A 25,064-nucleotide genomic window follows, 5' to 3' on the forward strand; every position below is an offset into this window, starting at 1 on the left:
CCTACGTCATAATCTCGCTCGTTTCTTAAAAAAGTCTAAAGAAAAAAGAAATAAAATGCGAATGAAAACTGAAGAGGCGAAAAACAATGTGCTGCAAATGTTCGCAGGTTTCGTTGGCATTGGGTCTGGACGCGGGTGGTTGGGGGGCCCTGGTGGAGCGCGCAGGAAGTCATTCGGCAAGTCCAAGTCCATTGTTGGCTCATAGCGCCGGTTTCGCGGGTCTGGCGAGCCTGGCTCGTCGCTGCGGTGTTTGTTTGGCGACTTTCCCCTCGGCTTGGTTGTTGGAACGTCACGCATTATTGCAACACGCTGGTCAGCCGAACGACGACAAGCCCTTTACGTGTGAGCAATGCGGCCAGCGTTATCGCTATCGTTCCGCTTACGTGAAACATCGGGAGCAGAATCATCGGGCAAGGCTGCCGGCTGACAAGCTTTTCACTTGCGACGTGTGCGGCATGCAGTTTCGGTATCTCAAGTCTTTCAAGAAGCACCGTTTGAACCACGCGCTGGAACGTCTGCAGCGTGGAACCGGCGAACAGGCGAACAACAACAACAACAACAACAACAACAACAACAACAACAACAACAGCAGCACGGGTTCGTCATCCTCGATATCCTCGTTGCTATCGAGGGTGGAAAGAAGCGATCAAGTCTCGAGCACAGGCGAACCTTCGCAATTGGATACCGGAAGCAACCAGGGTGATCCGGAGGATGTCGCTCGGGGGGAAAGCTTCGGCGAGAACGCGAGGGACGAGGCAATCTCGGAAACTGCCAGTGTCCAGGAGAACCCAGATCTGCAGGAAGTTCAAGCGATGGATCTCGGGACCAGTTCCGGTCTCGGGACTTCAATTTCCACTGTTAATCGAACCAGCGCTGTTCGAGCTGAGAGCGAGCACGGTGACGTGGAAGAAACCAACGTTGAGAATCTCGCTGATGAGCTTGAAATGCGAAGCGCCGAAGCCAACGAGCGCGTCATTAGTCTCGTCAGCAGCAGAGCCCATCACCACGAAAATGATCGACGCGAGAGACGCTTCGCTTGCCCTTTCTGCGGCAAATGTGTTCGCTCTAAAGAAAATCTCAAGCTTCACGTTCGCAAGCACACCGGCGAAAGGCCCTTCGTTTGCCTCTTCTGCGGACGAGCTTTCGGGGGTAAAAGCGATCTGACGAGACACCTTCGGATACACACCGGCGAACGACCTTATCACTGTGAAATGTGCGGTAAATGCTTCGCCCGAGCTGATTATCTTTCCAAACATCTTACAACTCACATCCATCACAATCATCAGCGCTAAGCAAACTCAAAATCTCCCTCTTCCGCTGTTGAGGCCTACTTTTTTCTTGCCCAATCGAATTCTTTCAACACTTTCGTTACTCGAGCCTTAACAGCCGCTTATTTTTCAAATTCCTCATTTCGGAGCGTCCCAAATTCAAATAATTGCCAATTCTCGTGAAAACCCAATTCCGCATATTCCCCGGTTACGATTAAGCCAACACGAAAACGGTTTGCCTGAGAATTCGTCTCCTTGATCATCGCCCATTCGAGCCGAACTCCTTCCAACTGGCTTGGAACGAGTGACCCTGACTAGTGAACGGCGCTTCCTGGGAAAATCAAATTCTCATTTTCCCAAAACTATTTTAATCAGCGTGAGCTTCCTCCACCAAATCCCAGATATTAAAAAAAAAACCCCCCAAAATGTGGTGCCACGGAACGAAGCTAAATTCGGAGAGCTTTACATCACTCATTTCCGGTTTAAATAACACCGAGGATTCTGCATCCGCGTACGAAAATCCATCAGAAGTCAATTAAAAAGGAGAGAAACAACAAAATGGAGAACGCGGAAGGAAACGATTGTCGAGGGGATCGCACCGCTCCTTCTGAGGGCAAACGGTTTCGAGATCCAGGAAAAGGTTTGATCCACGACGTAACTTGTCTCGAAAGAGGTGAGTTTTAATATTCAAAAAAAAACAGAAAAAAAAATTATTCTTAACGAATTCGTTGAGTCGAGTTTTATTTGTAAATGAAAAAAAAAAAAAAAAAAAAACATGCACACACGCACACACATACACGCGCGTATATGTATTGAATATACGCGCTAGTGAGAATAATTTTGTGATAAGAGGACTTGAAATACCAAAGAATGAAGCTCTTCGTTAAGGGCATGGCGATAAGAGTGGCGAGTATTGAATTTATTGAAATACTCGTCCACTGATACGGATCAACGAATTTTGTGGATATAGCAAGTTCATATTTTCTTAATAATTTTCGTTATATATAAATTTGTTTTTTCGTAATTATGGTTTTCCCACAATTTCTGTGTTTTTTCACTTCAGCTATTATTGTTCTCTTATATTTATGTCTCGAACGACGAGTGATATTATAATTACGCATTCAACGCAAAAGCTGGTCGATTCGTGTAACGATCGCACGGGCTGCGTACACACGAATCTACGTAAATATTGAAGAATATATTAAAACGGAAATAATGAATAATGGTAATTGTGTTAGATCGGAGGATTAGAACGTGGGGATAAGGACGTAAGGAATTTAGAAAAAAAAACACAAAAAATACGGCAGAACTCGCCCCGGAAAATGGACACACTGGATTACGGTTACGTTCTTCGACGAGGAATGAAATTTTTATTCGTAACAAACTGAAATACGGGAAGAGGAGAATGCGAAAGAACGAAGTTACGCAGAAAAAGATGATTTTTGATCGCAAACTTCCGGAAAACGTGCCGGTGCCTTTGAATCCCGGATCCCTTTACGTGGATTGCAATAATTTATCTTTGTTTTTCCTCTTCCTCCGCACAAATATACTATTCGATAAAAATTTATCGAAGCTCTTTCTCCAGTTAAATGGATCGAGATGGTTCAGACTCGAACAATGCTGTATGCTCGATCAGTTGCCACTAAAAAATCGATACCAGCACGAATTTTCGTCAGTTTTCATAATTGAATTCGAAGTATCCCTGGGAGTGGGGCATTCTCGCAAACGGAATTACGGAAAGTTGCTAATGAGACAGTGTGCATTTGGATTTTCAACGATGACTCGAAAAATTCGTCATTTTTCGTAACACGTCGAATAGTTTGTTACTCTTTTGAAATCTCCCCTCGAATATTTGGCAAATAAAAAAGAAAAGCTGAATCATCTCGAAACAAGGTTCGTTCGTCTGCAAAATACGCACACAGGACTTTTGACATGTTCGACATTTTCGAGGCGGTTCGCCATTGAAATACGACGAAAGCATCGCCCCCCAAAATGGGAAATGAAATTCACTCTCTTTTTCTGCAATCTCATTACCTGAGTTCGTACGCGTTATTAATATTCATAAATATACATGTGAAACATTATACACAGTCGCGAATACCCCCTGTAAAGCGATCGTTCAACGTTCCACCGTAAGCAACGAACGATGAATGTACATGTAGATTCTATATTATATACTAATAGTGTTTAATGTCAATGCTCCTCTTGTAAATGGCTTTACTTTGTCCATTGAATGTCCGTACCATTGATTCACCGGATAGGCCGAGAGACACGACTGGCGATTGCGATTTTCGCCTCAAACTTTTTCCACCCTTTGTTCTCAATTGGCTTTTCATTTGCAACTGCAATTAACGAGTTTGTTCGATACTAAATTTGAGCGAGGCGTGGTCTGCTTGAAATTCGAACGATCGAGTTGAAGAGCGTTCGTTTTTGAAGAGTTTTTGGCTCGCCTCTGGGCTTTCTCCACTCGCACAATCGACTTATCGTGCTCTCGTGCTGAAGACACCAAGTGTTTGTACCGGTGAACAAATAATTTGATAGAAGGTGCTAATTAGATGTTTAAGGGTCCGAATAATCGCTGAGTGCCGTCCGGCCGGCCGTCTCGCACAGCCAACGAAGGAAATATACTAATAACATAATAACAATAACATATATTTAAGGGGATAAGCGGTAAAGAGGGAAGAAGAAAGTAACGTTTTGAGAGAGAAAAAAATGAAAAATACTGATAATAAAGTAAGGAAACGTTATCGACGATGTCTTTTGTGCCAAAAATTGATAAAATTTGTCACACCTAACGAGTATAAAGGTCGATAGATATATATGCGAAAGAGACTTGTTTATACGCTGGAAAAGAAAAGAAAAGAGTAAGAATCCGTCGAACGTAATGTTTCAGTTTCCCTCCAAGTTACGAGACCGGCCAGGCGTGTTCGAGTGGCCAAAAACTAATTTAACGTAATTTTAAAATTAGGCTTAACACGTCTCGATTAAGATCGTTAAAAAGAAGAAATGTTTGTGTAGTTTATTAAGTGACAAGAAGATCGCGTGCAACGAAGGACAATCGGCGACGTGGCGATTTCACACACAAGAAAATAAATCATTCTAGTTTTTCTATTCGTTTAAGTAATTTAACAAATATTTACGTCGCGCGATTTTAATGAAAAAACTCAAGGAGCTTTTTCCGACCAATAATTTTGCCGGCTCTTTATGTTACCCCGCGGATTTAACGGATAGAAAAATGGCTGCAGGTACGCCAGTTCTTTCCGCTTCCGACTCGATGAGTTTCCGGTCACGTGCCGCACTTAAATCAAGCATTAGACCATCTTCAAACTCGGGGCACGTTCTCGCGATCCCCGCGCCGCTTCTCTTCCTTGTTCTCATTACTCTCTACACTTCCCTCTACCTTTTTGGTGAAGCTCGTGATCCAAAAAAAGTCGAAATTCGCCCAAGACGTTCTCAATTTCGTGGCAATATATTTGCGAATGTAATTCGACGCGAATTCGAGTTGAAAATTCGTCACAGCCTCCAATCGGATTTTATTTATTCGACATTCGGAGCTTCTTCCTCACGAAAAGCTCAACAAAACGTTTTCTCTTTGCGTGCTATCGTCTCACTCGCCTTGTCCACCATAAAAAGAAACACGATTTCAAGAAAGCAACGAAAACCGTGTTATGGTTACGAAAAACTCGGAATTCCGGTTAAACAATTATGAAAAGCTTGCTCTCTGAGCGAGAGACGATTGAATTATTCTCTCGCGCGTGCGCGCGCGCGCGCATCGTAATCGTTAAATGGCAGCAGATTCAAGCGATTTCATGACACCTGGCTTTACGGTTTTTGCCCTCGTCGAATAACACTTCCTTTTGAACAGTTCGATGGAAAATCAAATTATATTGAAAGACACAAGACACGCGCGAACAAAGAGAAACAGAGGCATGTGCGACGTATAAAAAATAAACGGCAGAGTGGGCACCGCATTCGTTCTCTTTTGCTCGATAGTATGCGATCAAATTTAACGTTGTAGCCTTTTTTCATTCAATTGTATGACAGTGAAGGCAAAAAGCTTTTTTCGTTCTCTCATGTGCACCTTTTATAATTGTAAATAATTCAAGGGTTTCGATTGAAAAGGTATCGCGTTGCCGGAGCACTCAATCGGACACAAATACTTGTGGTTTTCATGCTCGCTCGAATATCGTTTCGTCGAAAAAAAACAGGTGAAAAAACGGCGGACACACAATGACGAGAGAACTAAAACGAAATACACACGATCCCTTGAAACATAACGCTCGAAAATGCGATTTTTCTCTCAATAACATATTCGGTCACGGCTCCGATGACAAAGTGATGTAGGAGGATTCACGACGTCCAATTTCTCCAATCATCCTCAATTTACGCTACCGTTTATTTTTTAAATATCTCTGGGCAAAAAAGAAAATAGAAAAATCCACGTTTCGCTATCGAAACGGTCCTTTTAGTGTTGGCACTTTGTGATCATTTTGCGAGAAATCTACGAACCAATCGAATAACCAACAATATCGAATGCTCGTTACTTATTTTTGTGCATTCGTCATTTTTTTTCCTCGCCCATTTTTCCAACGGCGGTGTACAATTTTTCGGTAACGAATTGTTCGGATAACGAAAAAAATAACGAAAGATTCTCATATTTTGTCGAACCTTCAAAAATCCTGAAACAGGTGTTATGAAATTGGAAAGGGCATTTTTTTAAAAGAGCGATATAAATATAAGTAATTATCTCTGTACAACACCAAGTAATGCGTACGCATAATTAAATTAAAATACGCACATGAGTGTAAATAAATTCGTATTAGAGAGGTTCAAGAAAATCATTTTTTTCGAGGGATTTCTGCGTTTCGAAATTCTCGTTAATCGTTGAAAAGTAAATTTCGTTCGAAACACTCCAAATCTTCATAATCTTTTTTTCTAAACGTATTTCGCAAAAACAATTTTTTTTAATGCAAAAAAGTATTATTAATTTTATTATTTCGACATTCTCATTTCAGTGTTATCAAAATTATTGAATATCGTATAAAAACTCGGAGGAACAATGTTTCGAGAGCGCGAAAAATGTTGAATAGTAGCAGAAAGACCGTAGCCCGAAAGCGAAAATTTTGTTGAGCCACTCTGGTACGAAACGACGAGGAGAAAATATATTTAATGAATGTTCCTATATTTATACCTTAAGGATATATATTAAGTGTAACAATATTGATATTCGATGGTGGTTTCAAATTTTTACCAAAAAGATGAAGGAAAAAAATGAGAAAAAAGTGAAAAAACGATAAAAAAAAAAATAAAAATAAAAATAAATAAAAACGAGCATAAATAATTGATAAATTGCGTGTCTGTCCTAGAGCTCAGTCGTGAGTTCAACGAGTGCACAAAATATAAAAGTAGTGCGCGCATGAATTTTAAACGAGTATGAAAAGGGAAGAGAGTTACGTAAGCAATGATGCGCGGAGGAGGCGACAAAACAGAAAGAAAGAAAAAAAAAAAAAACAAAAACACGAGAATCCTAATTGAGTGAAGAGAATTAATTAAGAAGGGAATAAGCTTGAGGTTGATGCGTACAGGCGAAAGGATTTTAAGGGAGTTTACAATGTAAGCAGGTCGCGCGTGGCGGAGGCAAGGGTCTTCCTATATTGACTGAACGATCAGATGTGATATACGCGTAAGAAATAATTATTGATAATTATTTACCATAATTCGTATATATATAATATATATATATAGTATATATACGAGCATATATATATATATATTATAATTAACGATTATTAGTATGGTTACGATATACAAACATTAAATCTATATATATATTGTGTATAGGTAGATAGGTGCATATACAATGTTTTTAACTGGTTTATCGATGTTCCGAGGATATTAACTAATAATAATAATAATAATAATAATAATAATAATAATAATTAATACTAATATAATTGAATATGAATATTATATATTCGAAGTTTTAGGCCAAGTGTATTCGAAATAGAAAAAATCGATTTATAAATATCTCCATTTCTTCCTCGATCTATAACTGTTTTTTTCTCTCGCGATTGATCGTGTTTTCTTTTTTTTTTTTTTTTTTTCTTCCAAGTACTGCGTTGTACAGGGGCATCAAGAGCGAAACTTGAACAACGAATATTTTTTTATTACAACGCATTCGCTGTTACATTCGCTAGCAGTGCAGATAATTTATAAGAGTGAAAATTATAAGGAAAAAAAAAAACGAAGAAAAATAAACTTACACGTTGCCTCGATATTGCGTTCAATATTCGCCTGATGTGCGCGTTCAAAGATCCAATCATTCGTTCGATCTATTCCTGCGCATTATCTCCGATACTATCAATACATATATATATATATATATATATTCTATTTGTGATGTAATACTAGTTTTTTGGGAGAAAAAAAGTACAAGGATCTGAGGGAAGCACGCGGTATATGTCCTCGATCAAGCTCGCGCGTCGAGTCCCTGTACAACGAGCACGCGTGTTCGTTAGAGCGATTGCGCTTCGATCTTTTTATCTCGAGTTTCCTCCAGAGATTTTTCTTCTAAGTCAATATTTTCGTGTGGTTTTCTGTGATCTCCGAATGGAGGATTTTAGATTCCATTGACGCTGCTGCGAGATTTCGGGCCCTTCTGTTTTCACTGGGGCGACAAATTTCATGAAATTGGTGAGCTCACGAAAAACAAAAAAATTTAAGAAATACCACTGAGTCGTTGGTAAATTGCAGGTTTTCATGGTTTAAGGAGAATCTTTTTTCTAAAATAATATCAAGTTGGAGCTAAGAAACTCGAAATAAAAAATCATCTCAATGTCCACTCTAATAAATGTATCATGAAGATACGTTACTGAAAAAAAAAAAAAAAAAAAAAAAAATATATATATATATTAAAATAACAAAATCAACTCGAGATAACGCGTTTCGTGCAATAACGCAGTTTGCTCAATCCTCGATGTCCGTCGATCGTCGCGATGTGGTCCACGTCCGTCCACACGTACGATACCGACCATAAATTAGATAAATATTACAATTAACGATAATGAATCTAAGAAAAAATACCAAAAAAAAGTAACTAAAACAAAGCTAAAAATCTTAATCTCTCTTTCTCTCTCTTTTCATCCTCCTCGAGTCTCGATGTCCTTGGTGTCTATTCTAAATTACGAAAGATAATAAAAAAAAGCGATGAATAACGCTCCGAAAAAATAAAAAAAAAAAAGAAACAAACAAAAAATGAATAAAAAGAAGGTAAACGAATAAAAACATTTTAATAATCCTTGTCTGTGTAGAGTGTCGAAAGTAAAAAATGTTTCTCTCTTATTCAGTGTGTTTGCAAAATGCTCCCACGTCCATTCGATCGTCGTTCATTTGCATTCACCAATTTACTGAACGGATTCCTCATCAAAACACCACAATTTCTCTTCTGTTATTTTCCATTTCGTTGAATATAGCCCGACATAAGAGAAAAAACGAACTTTCTAGAATAATTTACAACGAGACACGATCGGAAGTTGTGTTAGAAAAAATAAACTAAAGAAACAAAAAAATAAAAACCTCGTAGAGAAAAACAAGAAAACGCGCCAGTCGCGTTTCGTACGACCAAAGAACGATGAGTGATGGAAACCAAAGTGCAAACAAGAAAAAAAAACAAAACATAACGAAGAAACACAAATACCCCCCACCCTGCTCTCTCTCACAATTTTAAATCACAAATTTTTCAATTATTCCTACTACATCATCTTTAGACATCATCAGAACAAATGTTTTCGATTCTTTCAATTACGATCTTCGGCATAATCAGGATAAACTCAATCACATAAAACAAGAAAACAAAAAAAAATTTTGCAATCACTCTGCCAAAAAAAAACACAAGAATATTAAAGGAAAAAAAATTGAAAAAAAAAAAAAAAACAAGAATAAGAAAAAACCTTCGTGGCCGTACTATCATCGTTTTATCGTGTACCTTTATTAGACTTATATGTATATGTATATTTGTATATATACATATATGTGTGAAATAGCCTATAATTATATATATATATACATGCATAAATAAGATGTATATATAAATATAATGGTGAGTCATATTGCAGGGCCGCGATTTGAAAGATTCGATGAATAATCAACACCGTATGCCTGTTCATCATATGATATTTATATATATGTATAATAGTTGAAAAATATTATTATATATGTATTTAAATAAAAATGCGTTTAACGGCCATTGCAATGTGACGTGGATGTTAGAGATATTTTTCAACTTGTACTAAATGTGATAATTGATGAATTGACAATGAGCAATCTAACTGTAATATAAATATTATTATATTATATGATAAATATAAATAAATGAATAAATATATATATGAAAAAAAAAAACAGCAAAAAAAATGATATATGAAATATATGAATCGATGTCTGTCGTACAAGCCGTAAAAAAAAAGGAAAAAAAAAATAGGATTTTAAACAGTTATATGAATGTGTTAGCTATACGTGTGTATATTTAATTTCAAAGGATAACGAAGAAAAAAGCGTAAAAATTAAAAAAAAAAAAAAAAAAAAAACATGAATAAATAAGTAAAGCAAGAATATTGAATTTTAAAGCGTCGTGTGGAGTCAACAGTTCCGAATTTTTGTTCCCTCGGAAAAATAAATATCTAAGATTATGTACCAAGAAAGATCGCAACAGTCCACAATTCGTCCAATGACGCGAGGTGATATAATTACGAATAAATAATTATTGCATACCGCAATGGAAAGGAGCGAATTTTTCGACGAATTTTCACAATTATTATTCTTCATTGACGATAAATAATTCGCCCGTTTTTAACACAAAGCTGTACACAAGTATTTTTTCATACCGATGTCGACGATGGGAAAAAATAAATTTTCAAATGAAAGTACGAGAGTTTTAACACGTTCTCGCAATTAATTAGACAAATGAGGGAAAATCACGCGCGAGACTCTTTTCTTTCTTAACCTCTCAATCTATAACACTTCAATAATAAGCACTTGAATATTCAAGATCAAATGTAATAAAATAATATTAAACTGGTACAAAAAATGAATGTCCTCACTGAAATCCGATCCCTCTTAATCGCGGTGTAAGCTATATATTCATTCATTATTATTCATTGACCAACGGTTTATGGGGAAAAAAAAACAAAAATATAAATTACACATGCCAAATAAAATATGCGAACCACCTCGCGCCAATGGTGTTTCCGTGCGTAATAATAATACTAATACTGTAATTAATCGTAAATTACTACTAATAATAATAATAATAATAATAATAATAATAATGATAATGATAATAGTTAATAATTATTATAATTACACAGTATATACACAAACGAACACGTGCGTAACCGTACATGTACACTTACCACACAATATTTAACCGATTGTTGTCTACGATATAATGTTATTTTTCTAATTCATATTCAATTGTTATTGTTGAGAACGAGAACATCGAATTTTAGGACGAATATTCGCTTCGATTCATCAACGCGATTTCGCTGCTTTTTTCGAACTCTTCCTCGAGAACGCAGCGCGAATTTTAATTCCAATTCGTCAAACTAAAAAATTAAGGAGACGCGGAGATGTGTTGTATTTGCCGAATATAAATGGCTCAAAAATGGCAAAAAAAAAAAACGAAAATAAAAAAGAAAACGTGACGGGGATGAAAAAATTGAGGAATCGAAGCTCTTCGACTTCCTCGAACGGGGAGAGGACTTTGACGAATAATGCGAAACTCAATTTCCAATATGAGTTTTCAAGGAACAATTGCAATGTGGCAATTGCGAGCACGGTTAACAAAAGAATAATAAAAATATTGATAAAGTTGAAAAAACTAAAAAAAAAAAAACACGAAAGAAAAAATAAATGACTAATCCTTTCGATTTTTAACGGGTGTAGCTCTTAAGAATGCAGTGAGGCGTCGCGAACGTATGACAAAAATATACCGAACAAACATCGAAGGATCATTGTAAAAATGATATCGACCTCGATCTTTTTTTAATCATTTTATCTCGCAATGAAAAATGAAATAAGACGAACAGGACTCGATGTCAACGTGTCGTAGATAACGAATAAATATATTAAAAAATAACAAAAACAAAAACAAAACGAAAAATACAAAAAAAAACGATAAAACAATTCAATGTGTACGCTTGTGCTGACTAATTCGAATAATTCTCCCAATAATTGACAGTTTTGATCATCACTTTGCATTCCCTCGTGTACTTTTCACCCCCTTCAACAACGCAACGTTACTAAAGAATTATTCGTTGACTTTTCGAATAAGAAAATGTCGAAGAAGTAAATGGTGAGCAACTTATTTAAAAATTACACATTTGAGAAAAAATTATTCGAAATAAGAAGTTGAATGGATGGAAAAGGATGCTGATAAATAGTGAATTATTGGGAATTTTATTTTTCATCATTACGTGAAATTCGTGTTACTACGCCGAGGATAACGTCAATGGAATTGATGCATCGACGAACTTGAAAGAAAGGATAAAAAATAAAAGAAGAAAATAAACAAATTTGAGAGCGACAATTTTGATGGCGTTAAATCGAATGTTTGAAAAGCTCTTCAGGCCTACGAAGCTACTACACCACCTATATTGATATATGTATATCGTAAAATATGATTTGTTTTCGACTATAATTTGACGTCTTTATTTGCAACGGAAGGATTTGCCAAGGGCCAAGGGCGGTGTGCTGGCTTTCGGATAATGCTGCGAGCGCGTATTGTATTTTTTGTAAGGCCAATTCTGCCAGATTGTGATAACCGAGTTCGCAACATCGTCGATAGCCATCGCCGGTGCACAGAGCCTCCTCCCTCGTTCATCGAACCTAATAAATTTACAGGCGATTTACGAATGGGAAAGAAGTAAGAAAAAAGCGAAAATATTTAAAGCGAACAAAACCATTGAGCAGGCATTCATTTCCGATCGGATGGACAGCTCGACACGAACTCGACGCGAATTCAAATTAAGCAAAAGAAAGAAACTTGACTCAGAAGTCGATTGAAAACTTTGCGAATGAGTTAGAAATTCATTACATTGCATAAATGAATTTTTCGAGTTCGAGTGGAGTTTGATAACGTATGCCAAAAGGTTGAAACCCATTTTTTGGCCCAGGCCCCAATCCATGTCGACGATTCGTCGGGAATGTAACAATTCGAAGGATTTTTTTTTTTCAAACTGGCCAGATTGTGGTGATCGTTACATTATTTAGCGACTAAAAAATTAAAATGAAAAAAAAAAAAAAAAAAAAACAGACATAAAATAAATTATAACGTATATCAGTGTCGTGGAAAGAGCGACTGAGCTCGTCGGTGTTGTGGGTATACATACTCGTTCCTAGCAACTCGTATGACGATTAATAACTCATACTACTCATAACATTGCATTGATCCACTTTAATCTACTTATTCGAAAAATAAATAAATACATTCTGTCCAATCTCAATTCGTAAAGTCTCATTTATTTAATCGCGATCCAATAATTTCGTAATCCCTCATAATCACCTGCACGAAGTTTCCCTTAATACGTTCATCAACTCGACAAAGTGAGAGCAAAGTCTTTCAATTCGTCAAAAGGTAAGTTTAGATCCTTCCTTTTCTAATGTAGATTGAGTGAGTTTTTTGTAATCCTGCGATAATTTAAATTGTAACTTATCGATAGGAATGTTGGGAGAGGGAGATCTCTGAAGTGAGTTTCCGAATATTTGAATTATTTGTCGACCGAAAATAATTTCTTTACAAGATAAATTTGTCGAGTTTCTTCAGCACTGGAACCCTGAAATTTTGTTGGTTTACTCATCTGAATTTCTGCAATGAATTCTGTGAAATTCGAACTTCGTGTTCGAAGACTTGAATTGACATCTTTTGTGGAATTGTGATTTGATTGATGAATTTCAGTGGGTTCTCGTATAAGTTTTGTGGAGTCATCCTAAACTGCCGAAGTCGATTTTGGAGCACGAGGAGATCCATCGAATCCCATTGCGAACGATGAGAATAATTCATCGAAATTTTTAGCTCCCAATCAAAAGATCGAAACAAAAACATCGTGGAAGTAAAAATTGGATAATCGAGAACAATTTAATTCGAAGTTTAGGAATGAAGAGACAAGTTGATTTACAAAGAAGAAACAGTGTTACTTTATTCGTCGTGATAACTGGATTCGAAGAAAAAGATTCGAATTACATGATCGTATATTACAAATGTAAATTTATCTTTTTATTTTTTTCTTTTATTTGTTTCGTTGACAGGTTTCGTGTGATCAACACTTTTCGTTTTCTTGTATTTACTTTCAGAATATCGTTTACATTTTGTTCGCGACTCGTGTCATGGTGAAGTTTTCGTTTTATTATTCATCGTCTCCTGCGTAATAATAAATCGATGACGAAAAGACAAACGTAAATTCTCGTTACGATTCTCACATTGACAGACGTAAAAATAGATAATTGTGCGAAATATAAGAAAAGTCAGACTGGCGCTACGTTATTCAAGGATTTGACTACCCAGACGTTGACGTTCGAAGAAAAGGAAGAACGTCAAGCTGGAATCTTCAACGATCCTTTTCCCTTGGAGACTGACGGTAATAAAGCTCATCCCAAAATTGCAAAATCTTCAATTTGCAAAGGAAAATCCATTCGGGACTCTAAGCATGCTCTACAGTTAATTATTATGATAAAAAAAATTATTAGTAATTATACGATCTCGTATCCGCCACATGATTGTCAAATCATTTTCAAACAACTATGATTTAAAAAAAAGAGAGACAAAAATGATTATTCGAGTCCGTGTTGTGAGCGAGTGAGCAGCACACGAGATCAACAAATTTCTAGCTTACAATTTACGCGTTGAACATCAACGAGACTTCATACATGTATGTCACTGATTTTTTAACATTCAATCAAACAAAAGTTTTAATAAAACGTGCGATTCAATATTGAAGACAATGATATGTTCGCATTTCATGGCGCAATAGTTCTTAAATTATATTTTTTTATCATTTCGAGAAAAACATCAAAGCACAAAAATGATTGAACAACAAAAATTTCATTGTATTGCCCACTAAACTGGACGAATATCAAAGCACAAAAAATGATTGACAACAAAAATTTCATTGTACATCCCACTAAACTGGACGAGTATTCAGTAAAAAAAAAGGATTAGAATCTAAAAAAAACACAAATTTGTTATCAAAAACTACGTCTTTTTCATTCTAGAATCTCGTTAATGTCCACAATCGACTACTTAATGAACTACGATCAGCAACGATATTTTTCCATATAAATTGCACTGGTGCTAATAGAAAAAAGGAGTTTTTTTTTTAAATGCCGCAACTTTGTTCGAAAACAATGATAAATCGCTAATTGAATGTTTCGGTAGGAAAAAATATACGCTAGTGCGTTTGGCATTCGAGTGATAACAGTTCGACATAAACTCGTATTCCTATTATTAGTAATAATAAAAATCACGCTTTCCATTGAGAATAATCCGTCGAGTATGAAGATGCTCAAAAAGTAATGAGTTATCTAGAACAAGATCCAAGCTTACAAGTCATGCTTTTCGAACCAAAGAATTTCGCAACGATAAAAATCTGTTAAAAATAGACAAATATTTTGATGTTTTCACCGTGTGACAGTAGAATTACTATCTCGTGATTATTTCATGCCTCAGTTTGTCGTATATTGAGATTTCTATAAAAAAAAACTAAAGATTTGCTGTTTTCATTTTTACTGAAAATTTAGCAAGTTAAAAAAACGAATTAACGGTTCCAATTACTTTAAAAAAGTTGTTAAATATTTTTAGAAAAATTACTCTTTGAACATGATCGTATAGAATGAAAAAATGGTTAATCGTCGTAAAATAATGGTTCGAATGATTAACGCTCCTCTATAATCGGACTTTTAGCTCTTCCATTCGTTGCTTTATTCTGCGTCTCATTTCCTTATACCTGCAATGAAAAAATCAATGTTCTCTGTGTTACCAGTAAACTTGAATTTTCGATCCATTGTCTAATTATCCATGATTGTTCCCACTGGCTTACTTTTCTTTCAGCATTACGATTTGTCGCTCTTCCTCGTAAACGTAACGTTGGAGTATACCGTGGCATTCGGCAACTGAAAGATTCAAAAACTGTGCTACGTCCGAACTTATCTCAGGAGTCGACAATTTATCGACGAGAAATAACCGCGCTACGTTCTCGTGCGGTCCCAAAACTACTCGAACTTCCAACGGATATTCGTCTTCTCTCAATCTCCGTTGTTCTGAAGAAAAAATAAATGAACAACTAACTTGAATGCCAAATGAATTGACTTGCATTGCCTCATTTCTTCGAAGTTATTAACTAGATTGGTATTGAAGATAATTGCAAAAATACATAAAAATTTTACCTCCATTGTCCCTGACAACGAAAAGAGCGAAATTGTCCGGTTTAGCATCAACTTTGTACTTGTCCAGCATGAGATTTATGACCTCTTGAGTACTAACGAGACTCGTTACCCAAACGGACATTTGAGAACCGTGAGGCGGGGTAAAAAAGCTCGTTTCTCTGTTATAAAAATGCCCGTTTATCGAACAACGTCGTCGGAGACGACTTCGAGACTGTCTTCTCCCACCCGGACGACGTCGAATCGCCGTTGAACCTTGTTTACGTCGCAGCACTACTCCGTCCAACTGAACAAGAAAAATAAAATGGAATTAGTCATCCAAGTGCCAATTGAGCCCAAAAGTAATAGATTGATTGAATAAAAATTTCGCATATTTTTCTCGAATAAAGAAATCAAAACACTTGGTTTGACTTATCCATCCTGATTGTAAGTTCAATGAACTATGAATTGATGTTTAGATTACATTGACCCTTTTCGTTAAAATTTGAATCGCCTTCTCGGGGCCGGGTTGAAATTCCGAACGGTGAGAAATCAGAAGGCTCAAAAGTCCGAAAATCTCGCTAGTGCGGTATATCTATATATTTCGAGTCCCAGCTAGATTTTCGGACTTTTGAGCCTTCTGATTTCTCACCGTTCGGAACTTCAACCCGGCCCCTTCTCTTTTGACTGATGTCTTGCCAGAATTCAATTTTTTTTAACGTACCTCCAATCCACTGTCAGTGGACATGGTCATATTGTCGTCTTCTCTGAAGTGTAAGGAATTAACCGAGTCGGTATCACTATCAGCGCGATGCCTCTGCAGGCAATCAGGTCCGGACATGGAACGATTTAATCCTTTCTCAATCCAACTGTCATCCTGACTTATAGATCGATTTCCGATACTTTTTTCAAGACTATCGAAATACTCGACGCGTCGCAGCGTTCCATTTTTGCTCGGTGTACCTTGGTAATTGGGCGTATCAGTGCTCGAGGAACTTTCTATACTGTGAGTCGGTGTACTCGTTATGCTGGAATCAGATATTTTTGTTTGATGGGTTGGACTGTTAATGCTTGTGTTGCCACGTCCGTCGCATGTCTCCAGACTCGATTGACTTGACAACGGTGGAGTTTCGTTACTGGAATGTGAACTTATCGAGGGAAGATTCTCTGGCATCGTTTGATACAATTTATTACCATCTTCGACTTTTCGTTCCACCTAAAAAATTAGAATTTTCATCAGCAAAAAAGATTTTAATGAAAAAAAAAATAAAATAAAATAAAAAAAATACTGTTGGGAAAACTAATCTGACCTGGAGGAGTTCGTCCAATTCATCCCACTCCATAGTTTTGACATCGAGTTTCATAGGAAGAGTGAGACTTTTTAAATGATCAGGTGAAGCAGGCACTGAGTTGGGTTCGCTTTCAGTTTGGGTCTCCGTTGGCGACAAATCTTTGACTATCACCTGAGGTTTATCTTCGTCACTGTCCTCAGCTTCCTGTGAATCGACGTCAATTTTTTCAAGTTTATGTAAAATTTCTTTCATTTTATTGGACAAATATTGGGATGACCAAAAAATAAGTAAAACCCACCTCTGAAACGCTTCTCCTACACGAGTTTCTGTTCCTCGCTGTAACAACAGTCCTCTGATCATCGTCCTCTTTCAAATGTATCACTCCTCTAACACCCCAATAAATTCTTAATGCCCCTTCAAGAATCAAGCGACCATTGACTTCTCGACTTCTTATTCCACCGCTCTTTCCCTCGTAATACTGATTGAAGACTTTGAGCTTGGTCTCCAAGTGAGATCTACAGAATTTGAATATTAATGTCAACGTTTCCTGTAATTATCAGTATTCGCAATAGAATATGAGAGAATATTCACCTTGGCAACGCAGGCCGAACCTCTTTTTTGCCAAAACTTGTATGAGATTCTACTCTTGTTCCATGACCAAATAATTGAGGTCCAAACAAAGCTCCGTAGCAGGGTACATGACAATAGGGAACGCCTTTGTGCTATTGGAATAAAAAGGAAACCTTGTCAGAATAAATCTAAAATGATTTACTTGGATTTTTGCTTGCAGTTAAGAAATTAAATGTTATTAAAAATTAGACAAATTCTGGCTGGGAGTTCTATTAAAACAAATATTTGTTAAATCATTTTTAATATTTGTTAAAAAAAATACAATGAAGAGAACAGTTGAACTTGCACGAGGGTCCTTAGTTTTCCTTTCCTTTCCCGGGATTTACTAATTTTTCAACTAATTCCATTGGATGAATAAGAAGCATATTTTTTATAAAAAATGTCTCCAAAACAAAACTCATGATATTTCTCACTTCATAAAAGTACAAAATCTTGCAATATTATAGAAAAAGTACTTGACAAAATGCCAACAAGCATGAGATATAGAATTTTTTATTACACTTGAATATCTATGACGCTGAAGTTTCCAACGTTGGAGTCCAACGAAATGAACGAAAAAAACGTTTGTAATTCACCAATTTTTTATTTCACGAATCGTTGGTGCAGCTTGAAAAACTTCGAATCGCAAATTTGGCAGGGAACAAAATAGGAGAATTACTGGAATTATTGGAGTTTTTTTCGATCATTTCGTTGGACTCCAACGTTGGAAACTTCAGCGTCATTGAATATCTTAAGTAATGTAGAAAATGTTTGATTGGAGAATATTTTTACCAAAGAGCAATCTTTTGAAAAGATGAATACTTTATTTATTTTAATTATTCAATTGAAAAATCTATGAGAAAAAATCTCATTGCTCTAATACCTCTGCATGCTGGCCTGGATTCAAACGTTTGCCACACTCTTCGCAGCGCAGACATTCTGGATGCCAATCGTAACCCAACGATTGCTTTCGTTCCGCTAGAAACAAAAGTGGTGTTACAACTGATCTGTCTTTTACATTTGCTCCACAATTAATTCATTGCTTAATGAATTCATTCAAAAATCGTGAAAACTGGAACGTCTTGATATTGAAATCGCAAAATATTACATACTTTGAAAGCATGAAAGATTGGACAAAAATGGGATTTTACAGGCTGTAACCTCAATTCAAGTACATTGACCCCGTCTTTGTCATTACGATTTTTATTTCTAATTTTACGAACAAAACAAGTCGGAACAATACTCCGATTCGAATAGCAAAAAAAACGCGAAAATCAACAACAATGATGTTTTTGACATGCCAATAATTCAATACTTTGGATTGTCAATGTCAAAATTTTCAGATAATCTTATAATGCGCATTTTTTCCTTTTTTTGATTATCAATTTTCGCACCGAAATAAACGGGTTTTCCGCATTTGTGACACTTCCACATGATTGTACGTGTTTCACGAGTACCGCACGATTATTTACGTTCGAAACTTTTTCTTAAAATTTCGTTATTGCTCGCGACGCTACAACATTTTGTTTACAAAATCAAATGGAAGGCTCTTGGCTAAAATGACACGAGGAAACGTCAATGGGACACGGAGCTCGCGAGAAGTTTTCGAGGGTTTCTAGAAAAGGGTACATGGCAGAGCAGAGAACAATCAACAGTTTAATTCTATCTCTTTTACATATTCAATTCGCTCGATAATTGTATACCGACTCTTTATTACCAACGGTCGATGAAAATGATCAACTCTATAGTTTTTTGAAACATCATCGCAATGCATGACAGGTTGGAACGATCCTATATTTACATAAAAACTCACTCAAAAATGGGTTCGGAAAAAACTGAAAAAAATATCAAAACGACAAGAAGGAAGGAAAGGGTCAACCGCAAATTTTCTCAATGCGCCATTTTTATTTCAATCGTACAAATTCTTCCGTTTCATAACTGATACGAAGTTCAAAAACGAAGAGACTAGAAATCTGGAAATTTTCAATGCAACATGACCGTATTTATAAATATATCAAAACCATGGAAAAAAATGAATATCGCGTAAATTGACGTGCAAATTGGATGGTTCTTTTTTATCATTCCATTCCTGCCAGATTATTTGACAAGAGTATTATTTCTCAAAACACTCAAAATTACTATTCACAAAATGTAAAGAATAAGTTATTTGATTTACACTTTAACATACGAATCACACAAATTTACGTATACAATTGAATGATCACAAAAAGTGGAGATTTGATCTTATACATTTTTATGATTAAAAGTCTTCCGAGTCGTCGTCACCTCTGCTTATCGGGTCACCTCTCAATAATGCGATAATCATGCTGGAATTTAAAAAAATCGATTAATTCCTTTTCCTACTTTTATGTTTTCCTACTTTTATACTCTTCTTTTTACCATTTAAAAAAAAACGAAAAAAATTTCGATTCGCTTTGAAGTATATTGAAAATCAGCCATTTTTTCATAACTTCAAATTTACGGCTCTTTGAATGGTTTTTTAAGTATAATTCTCTTGTGCTCAGACAGATTCGTTAAAAAAAATCCTTCGTTATACTTACCAGTAAAGATAAATGAAAAAAAATATGAGATAATATCCTAAGTAGATCATACAATCGCGAGTATGTTTTTTCAGTTGTCTCCTGTTGTGTATTTCTGTTGGATCGAATATTCCCAAATTGCCTTGTGGCACAGCGCAATATTCATACCACAACCAAATGGTCATTGGTAAATTTACCAATGCCAGTAACCAGTCTGCATGTATCAGAAGCATGAAATTGAGAAACGTGTGCGCTAATATTTTTGGCATGACCCACTGGAAAGGCAAAAAATCATTGAGGACGCAAAGATAAACCATTATTTTCTGGGAAAACACAATTCATTCGAATTTTCTTTAAAAAATCCAAAATAATATAACGAATATTCGACTTTTCATGAAATATTACCTTGTTTAAACTCGAACAACATTGCTGAGCATTCAAATAATCGCACTCGAGATCTGAAAGTGCTATCACCTATAAAAGTTCGTAGTCAGGGGAAAATACATTTAAATTTTGCGGGCCGGTTTGAAGCGCCGGATTACAAGGTCATGACGTTGAAAAATATCCCTATTGCACTAACACATCGAAACAGCAAAATAACAACAGTTGCATGAAATTCGACACCTGTGTAGAAAAATATCACAATTTCACTTGAGAAGTGGATAAAATGTTGAAGAAAAAGGATACAAAATACACGAGTACGAAGAGTATGGTTCCGGTGTCGACTAGAGCGAAAGCGTACAACAGAGGCTCGCAAATAAGACCCATTCTGACAATTATTTAATATCAATGATACTCTGTTTCGTACGTCATTCGTTTGACTAATATTATCATTCGGGAAAACTTTATTTACGGTATCTTAATTCTACGTCACGTAACTGCAGAAGTGGTGTTCTCATCACTTGCTCTACTGTACTGAGACTCCCGGGCACAACAACAATTCCAACACAAATGCTCTTCACCGCATCTGAATATGCGATACTTTCATACTTTGCCAAATACAAACGCGCAACGCAAACAGACGCCTCTAACACGACCGTACTCTACACATTTATTTTTGTTCACCGTTTTCCCGTACCAACTGTCGTACTCGAGCTTTTGCTTAGTTCGATGTTTCGAAAGTAGATGTCACGGGACGTAAATTCCACAAACCTTTCTGCTATTCATTCGGCGCACCTGGCTGGCCGCAAGCACCTGTCAAATGTCGAAGAAATTTCCATCAGTCGTAGATAAACATCACGGGTCAATATTTCATGACGTGCGACTCATTACAAGTTTTTCAAATATTCTACGTTATTAATAAAGATCCAACGTCCGAAAACTTTTAATAAATGAGGCGGAAGAGGTATTATAACACTTACTTTGCGTTCGTAAACGGTCGATACAATTGAATTATTCATACAAGAAATTCGGGACGAAATTAAAAGTGTTTATTAATGTGCGACAAGTGGAAAAACAGTTTGTAAAAAATGTATCGCGAAACGCCGAAAGTTATTATCGAGGATGGCTCCGCTCCTTCTGCTTCCTACGTCGTGCATATTCGCATGGAAGATTTGTTGGAAAAGTTAAAATTACTCAATTACGATACCGAATTTGTGCAGGAGTTAAAAATGAAACCAATCAATAGGTACGTATTTTTTTATTCAATTCAATATTTTCAATTTTTTAATGAAATTTTGCCAAATCAGAATACAAAAATAAATAGCAGTAATTTTTTACTGATAATTAGTGAAGAAAAAAAATAAAATAGCAGGGACAAAAATCCAGAGTGAATCTTTCCTTTCAGACCAATTTGTTTGACAGAAAAGTTCATTTTATTATCAAACAAAGCAGTTTTGGTAATCATTGTGACAATGAATGTTTATATTTTCTGTCAGCTCAATACTGATCAGGTGAATTTATTTTACAGGCATTATTTTGTCATACCAACAAACCCCGGAGATCAATTTTATATGTTCACATCATTGGCTGCCTGGCTGATAAGGAAATCTGGCAAAAATTGTGAATATCCTCAAGAGTCGGATGATCCAAATTCTACAATATCGGTAATTCTGGAACATTTGAGAAATGCTGGTGTCCCGGTAGAATTTCCTCCTAACAAACTAAAACAGGGTGTTGGAGAACATGCCATTTACGTGTTGGATAATTTGGCTGATCAAGCTATAAAAACGTCTGATTTCAAATGGAAAAAGCAAGTAATATAATTCAGAATATTCAAAAACTTTCAAAAATACATTCATTTGTCAAGGTGTATTCCGAGCCACTCATTTCATACATTGTATTTATGAACGAATTACTTTTGATTCCATGAACCAGAGTGGAAATTCCTGAAGACGAACCAGAGCTTGAACCAGAAATTGAGGAAGATGACGCTGAATTGATCCTCGAAAAGGTATTATCGAAATAGAGTTTACACGTAGTCCGAGATTTTATTCTACTGAATGAATAAAAAATGTTAACAGGTTGAAGAAGAAATGATGGCTGACTTTGATGAAGAGGATGAGGATGTGATGCATATTGACGACATAACAAAGTTATACGGAGAACAAATGGTAAAGATCGATTGGAATTATGCTTGAGATAAATTCATCATCATTATCTAATTTTATTTACACATTCATATTCAGGACAATGCTTTAAAGCCTGACAATATTCTGGAATCGAAAACAGACACGGAAGAGTGGAAACTCGAATTAGAGCGAGTTCTTCCTCAACTAAAAGTGACTGTGAGAACAGGTAATTGAATTTGGAAGGATTTTTGACAATTGCATTCATTTTTTAAATTTTACTTCATGTATAATTCGATCAAAATTATTCTAGATTCTCGCGATTGGCGAGCACATCTCGAACAAATGAAACATCATCGTGAGAACATTGCTTCTGAGCTAAATGGTTCGAAAGGACAATTGGAAAAATTACACACTGATATTGGCCAAACGATTGATAAAATAAACACGAGAGAAATGTACTTGAACAGGCAACTCGAGCCTGGGCTGGATGAGCTGAGAACAGCGAGGGTGAGCAGAAATTCCATATGTGTCCAATTTCTTTTTCTCACAAAAGTTAGTCTGTTTTCGTAGTATTGGATTATTAAAAAAAAAAAAAAAAAAACAAATTTTCCAAATTATGAATGGAAAAAACTTTGCAGATTTATGATCCAAAGGCTTTAAACCTGTTTTGTTCCAACAAGTTTCATGAGCTTTAAAATAATTTTTTTCCTCAGGAAGAATTGTCAAAAGTGAAAGAACAGTATAAAGAAGTGAGTGGAGGCGTTACAGAGCGAACGAGGACACTAAACAAATTGACAGAAGAATTGGAACAGATTAAGAGAGAAATGGACGAGAGGGGATCCAGTATGACAGATGGAAGTGAGTTTTCTGCATGAAAAAGTATTAAAAATCGAATGAAAATATTGAATTGTTTTTTCAGCACCTCTAATAAATATAAAGAAGACGATAACGAAAATGAAAAACGAAATATCAGAAATGAGCGTAAGAATCGGAGTGCTCGAGTACAGTTTGATGTGCGCAAGAATTCGTGATCGCACACAACTCCAGGAAGATATGAACAGCACGAGCACACTGATTAAGTGAAACTTCCCATGGAAAGTCACGTGAGCAATCAATCCGTCCGTAATGTGATAAACAAAAGTAAAGAGTCTGAATTATACATTACAAAAACGAAACCAAAGAAAAACCTCATTCTCTATTATTTAAGTGGTGGAGAAAAATACAATTTTCAAATAAATCCTACAGTGAAAAAATTCTTTCATTCAATTAAAATTTGAAAAACTCGAAAAGTTGACGTACATCAATGAATGATAAAAATATTACTTGCCGGCTGTTCACAAAAATGTGTGAAAAATCGTAATCATAATATATTAATTTAGAAACCGAGCAGCATTTTACTGAAAAGTTTAAATTTCGAAAATTTTAAGATATTCGATTTCGAGATCAGAGAATCTCAACAAAAATGTGGAAGCAATTGAACGTACTGAAAATTTAGTTTTGACTGTAAATATCTGAACAGACTTTTCTGCCAATCGTTTGAGGCTCAATAACTTTGACTGAACACATACAAACGATATTTTTTTTTCTAAATAAAATTGTGTTTACAAAATAATAATACTGTGTGCAATTAATATTTTATAATGTATGAATTATTTAAAGTAAAAATGATAATTGTGTGCTGGCTTCACGTAATTAGAGTGTACTAAAATGGTTGACTGATAAATATTTTATTTATAAATTTAATATCCGACATAATATCTCAATCTTTGTCCACGGTTTTTCGTATTTTAATCGTTACACCTAATATTATTGTTGCAACAATAAACTGGTTTTACATCCAATTTTTCATTCTTTTGAAACAAGATTATTTTCGTAAGCAAGTTTCGTGAATCGAAATAATTTTACGAAAACTTTAGTGCTCGGTGGTTCCCAAAAAATCAGGAAAAGTTTAATCAGGTCTGAGCCGCTCCAAATATCCGTGCGCATTTGGAATAATCAAGAACTTGGTGCAAATGGAAATTCCAACGAAATTTTGAAGATTTTGTTTAGCTCTTTAGTTTTTTCCGTGATTATTTTCCGAAATTTAATTCCAAAAATGTGAGTAATTTTTTGATTTTGTGTGATTATTTTTCATATTTTTTATTTTCTTGAAAATTTATGAACGAAAAATTACTTTACGAGAGTTCGTTAGGGAAGACTCGTTTCTCATGGTGTAGATGGTATTTTTTTTTTTTCGTTTTTTTCAGATCTTCGTCCGATTGAGAGGGTAAAAAATGTGTGATCTCACCAAAGTTTTGGTCACAAAATACTCGCTTCTATGACTGATACGAAAATAGTTTTGAGCTTCGTTTTGAAAACGTCGAATAAACTTCCCGGTGCTTCGAACGTGCTGGAAAAAAAGTGCTGCTCGTCTCTTTTGTTTGTAAAATAACA

At 35.8% G+C, this 25,064-nt stretch overlaps 4 protein-coding genes across 6 annotated transcripts in view; 2 read left to right on the forward strand and 2 right to left on the reverse strand.

Annotated features, from left to right (window-relative positions):
- The window catches only part of LOC122407666 (zinc finger protein 628-like), a 58,786-nt gene extending 46,017 nt beyond the window's left edge, over positions 1-12,769 (forward strand). For 2 of the 3 annotated variants that reach the window (XM_043414017.1, XM_043414019.1), the window contains exons 4-5: positions 108-1,941; positions 2,507-12,769. In XM_043414017.1, the coding sequence (XP_043269952.1) occupies positions 108-1,292 (1,185 nt within the window). In that variant the 3' untranslated portion in view covers positions 1,293-1,941; positions 2,507-12,769. Of the gene's footprint in view, positions 1-107 lie in introns of all 3 variants that reach the window. The other variant, XM_043414018.1, reaches the window with a different exon arrangement.
- A 667-nt stretch (positions 12,770-13,436) lies between these two features.
- Positions 13,437-19,339, reverse strand: Rassf (Ras association family member). Its single transcript, XM_043414021.1, has 9 exons — positions 18,976-19,339; positions 18,465-18,559; positions 17,564-17,694; positions 17,271-17,487; positions 16,991-17,176; positions 16,405-16,896; positions 15,705-15,987; positions 15,359-15,578; positions 13,437-15,265 (listed from the first exon to the last, which is right to left on the reverse strand). The coding sequence occupies exons 1-9, from the start codon at positions 19,013-19,015 to the stop codon at positions 15,205-15,207; spliced, it is 1,725 nt and encodes a 574-aa protein (XP_043269956.1). The 5' UTR covers positions 19,016-19,339; the 3' UTR covers positions 13,437-15,204.
- Positions 19,340-19,466: 127 nt separating this feature from the next.
- On the reverse strand, positions 19,467-21,153 carry cnir (cornichon-like protein). The gene is made up of 4 exons (XM_043414029.1): positions 20,809-21,153; positions 20,527-20,595; positions 20,143-20,396; positions 19,467-19,908 (listed from the first exon to the last, which is right to left on the reverse strand). Exons 1-4 carry the CDS (start codon positions 20,887-20,889, stop codon positions 19,842-19,844), a joined length of 471 nt encoding a protein of 156 aa, XP_043269964.1. The 5' UTR covers positions 20,890-21,153; the 3' UTR covers positions 19,467-19,841.
- A 134-nt stretch (positions 21,154-21,287) lies between these two features.
- IFT57 (intraflagellar transport 57) lies at positions 21,288-24,472 on the forward strand. Its single transcript, XM_043414027.1, has 8 exons — positions 21,288-21,748; positions 22,031-22,312; positions 22,438-22,513; positions 22,584-22,673; positions 22,749-22,857; positions 22,942-23,138; positions 23,345-23,489; positions 23,551-24,472. Exons 1-8 carry the CDS (start codon positions 21,591-21,593, stop codon positions 23,712-23,714), a joined length of 1,221 nt encoding a protein of 406 aa, XP_043269962.1. The 5' UTR covers positions 21,288-21,590; the 3' UTR covers positions 23,715-24,472.
- Positions 24,473-25,064: the final 592 nt, after the last annotated feature.

This window comes from Venturia canescens, chromosome 3 (assembly GCF_019457755.1).
Source record: "Venturia canescens isolate UGA chromosome 3, ASM1945775v1, whole genome shotgun sequence".
NCBI classification, from domain to species: Eukaryota; Metazoa; Arthropoda; class Insecta; order Hymenoptera; family Ichneumonidae; genus Venturia; species Venturia canescens.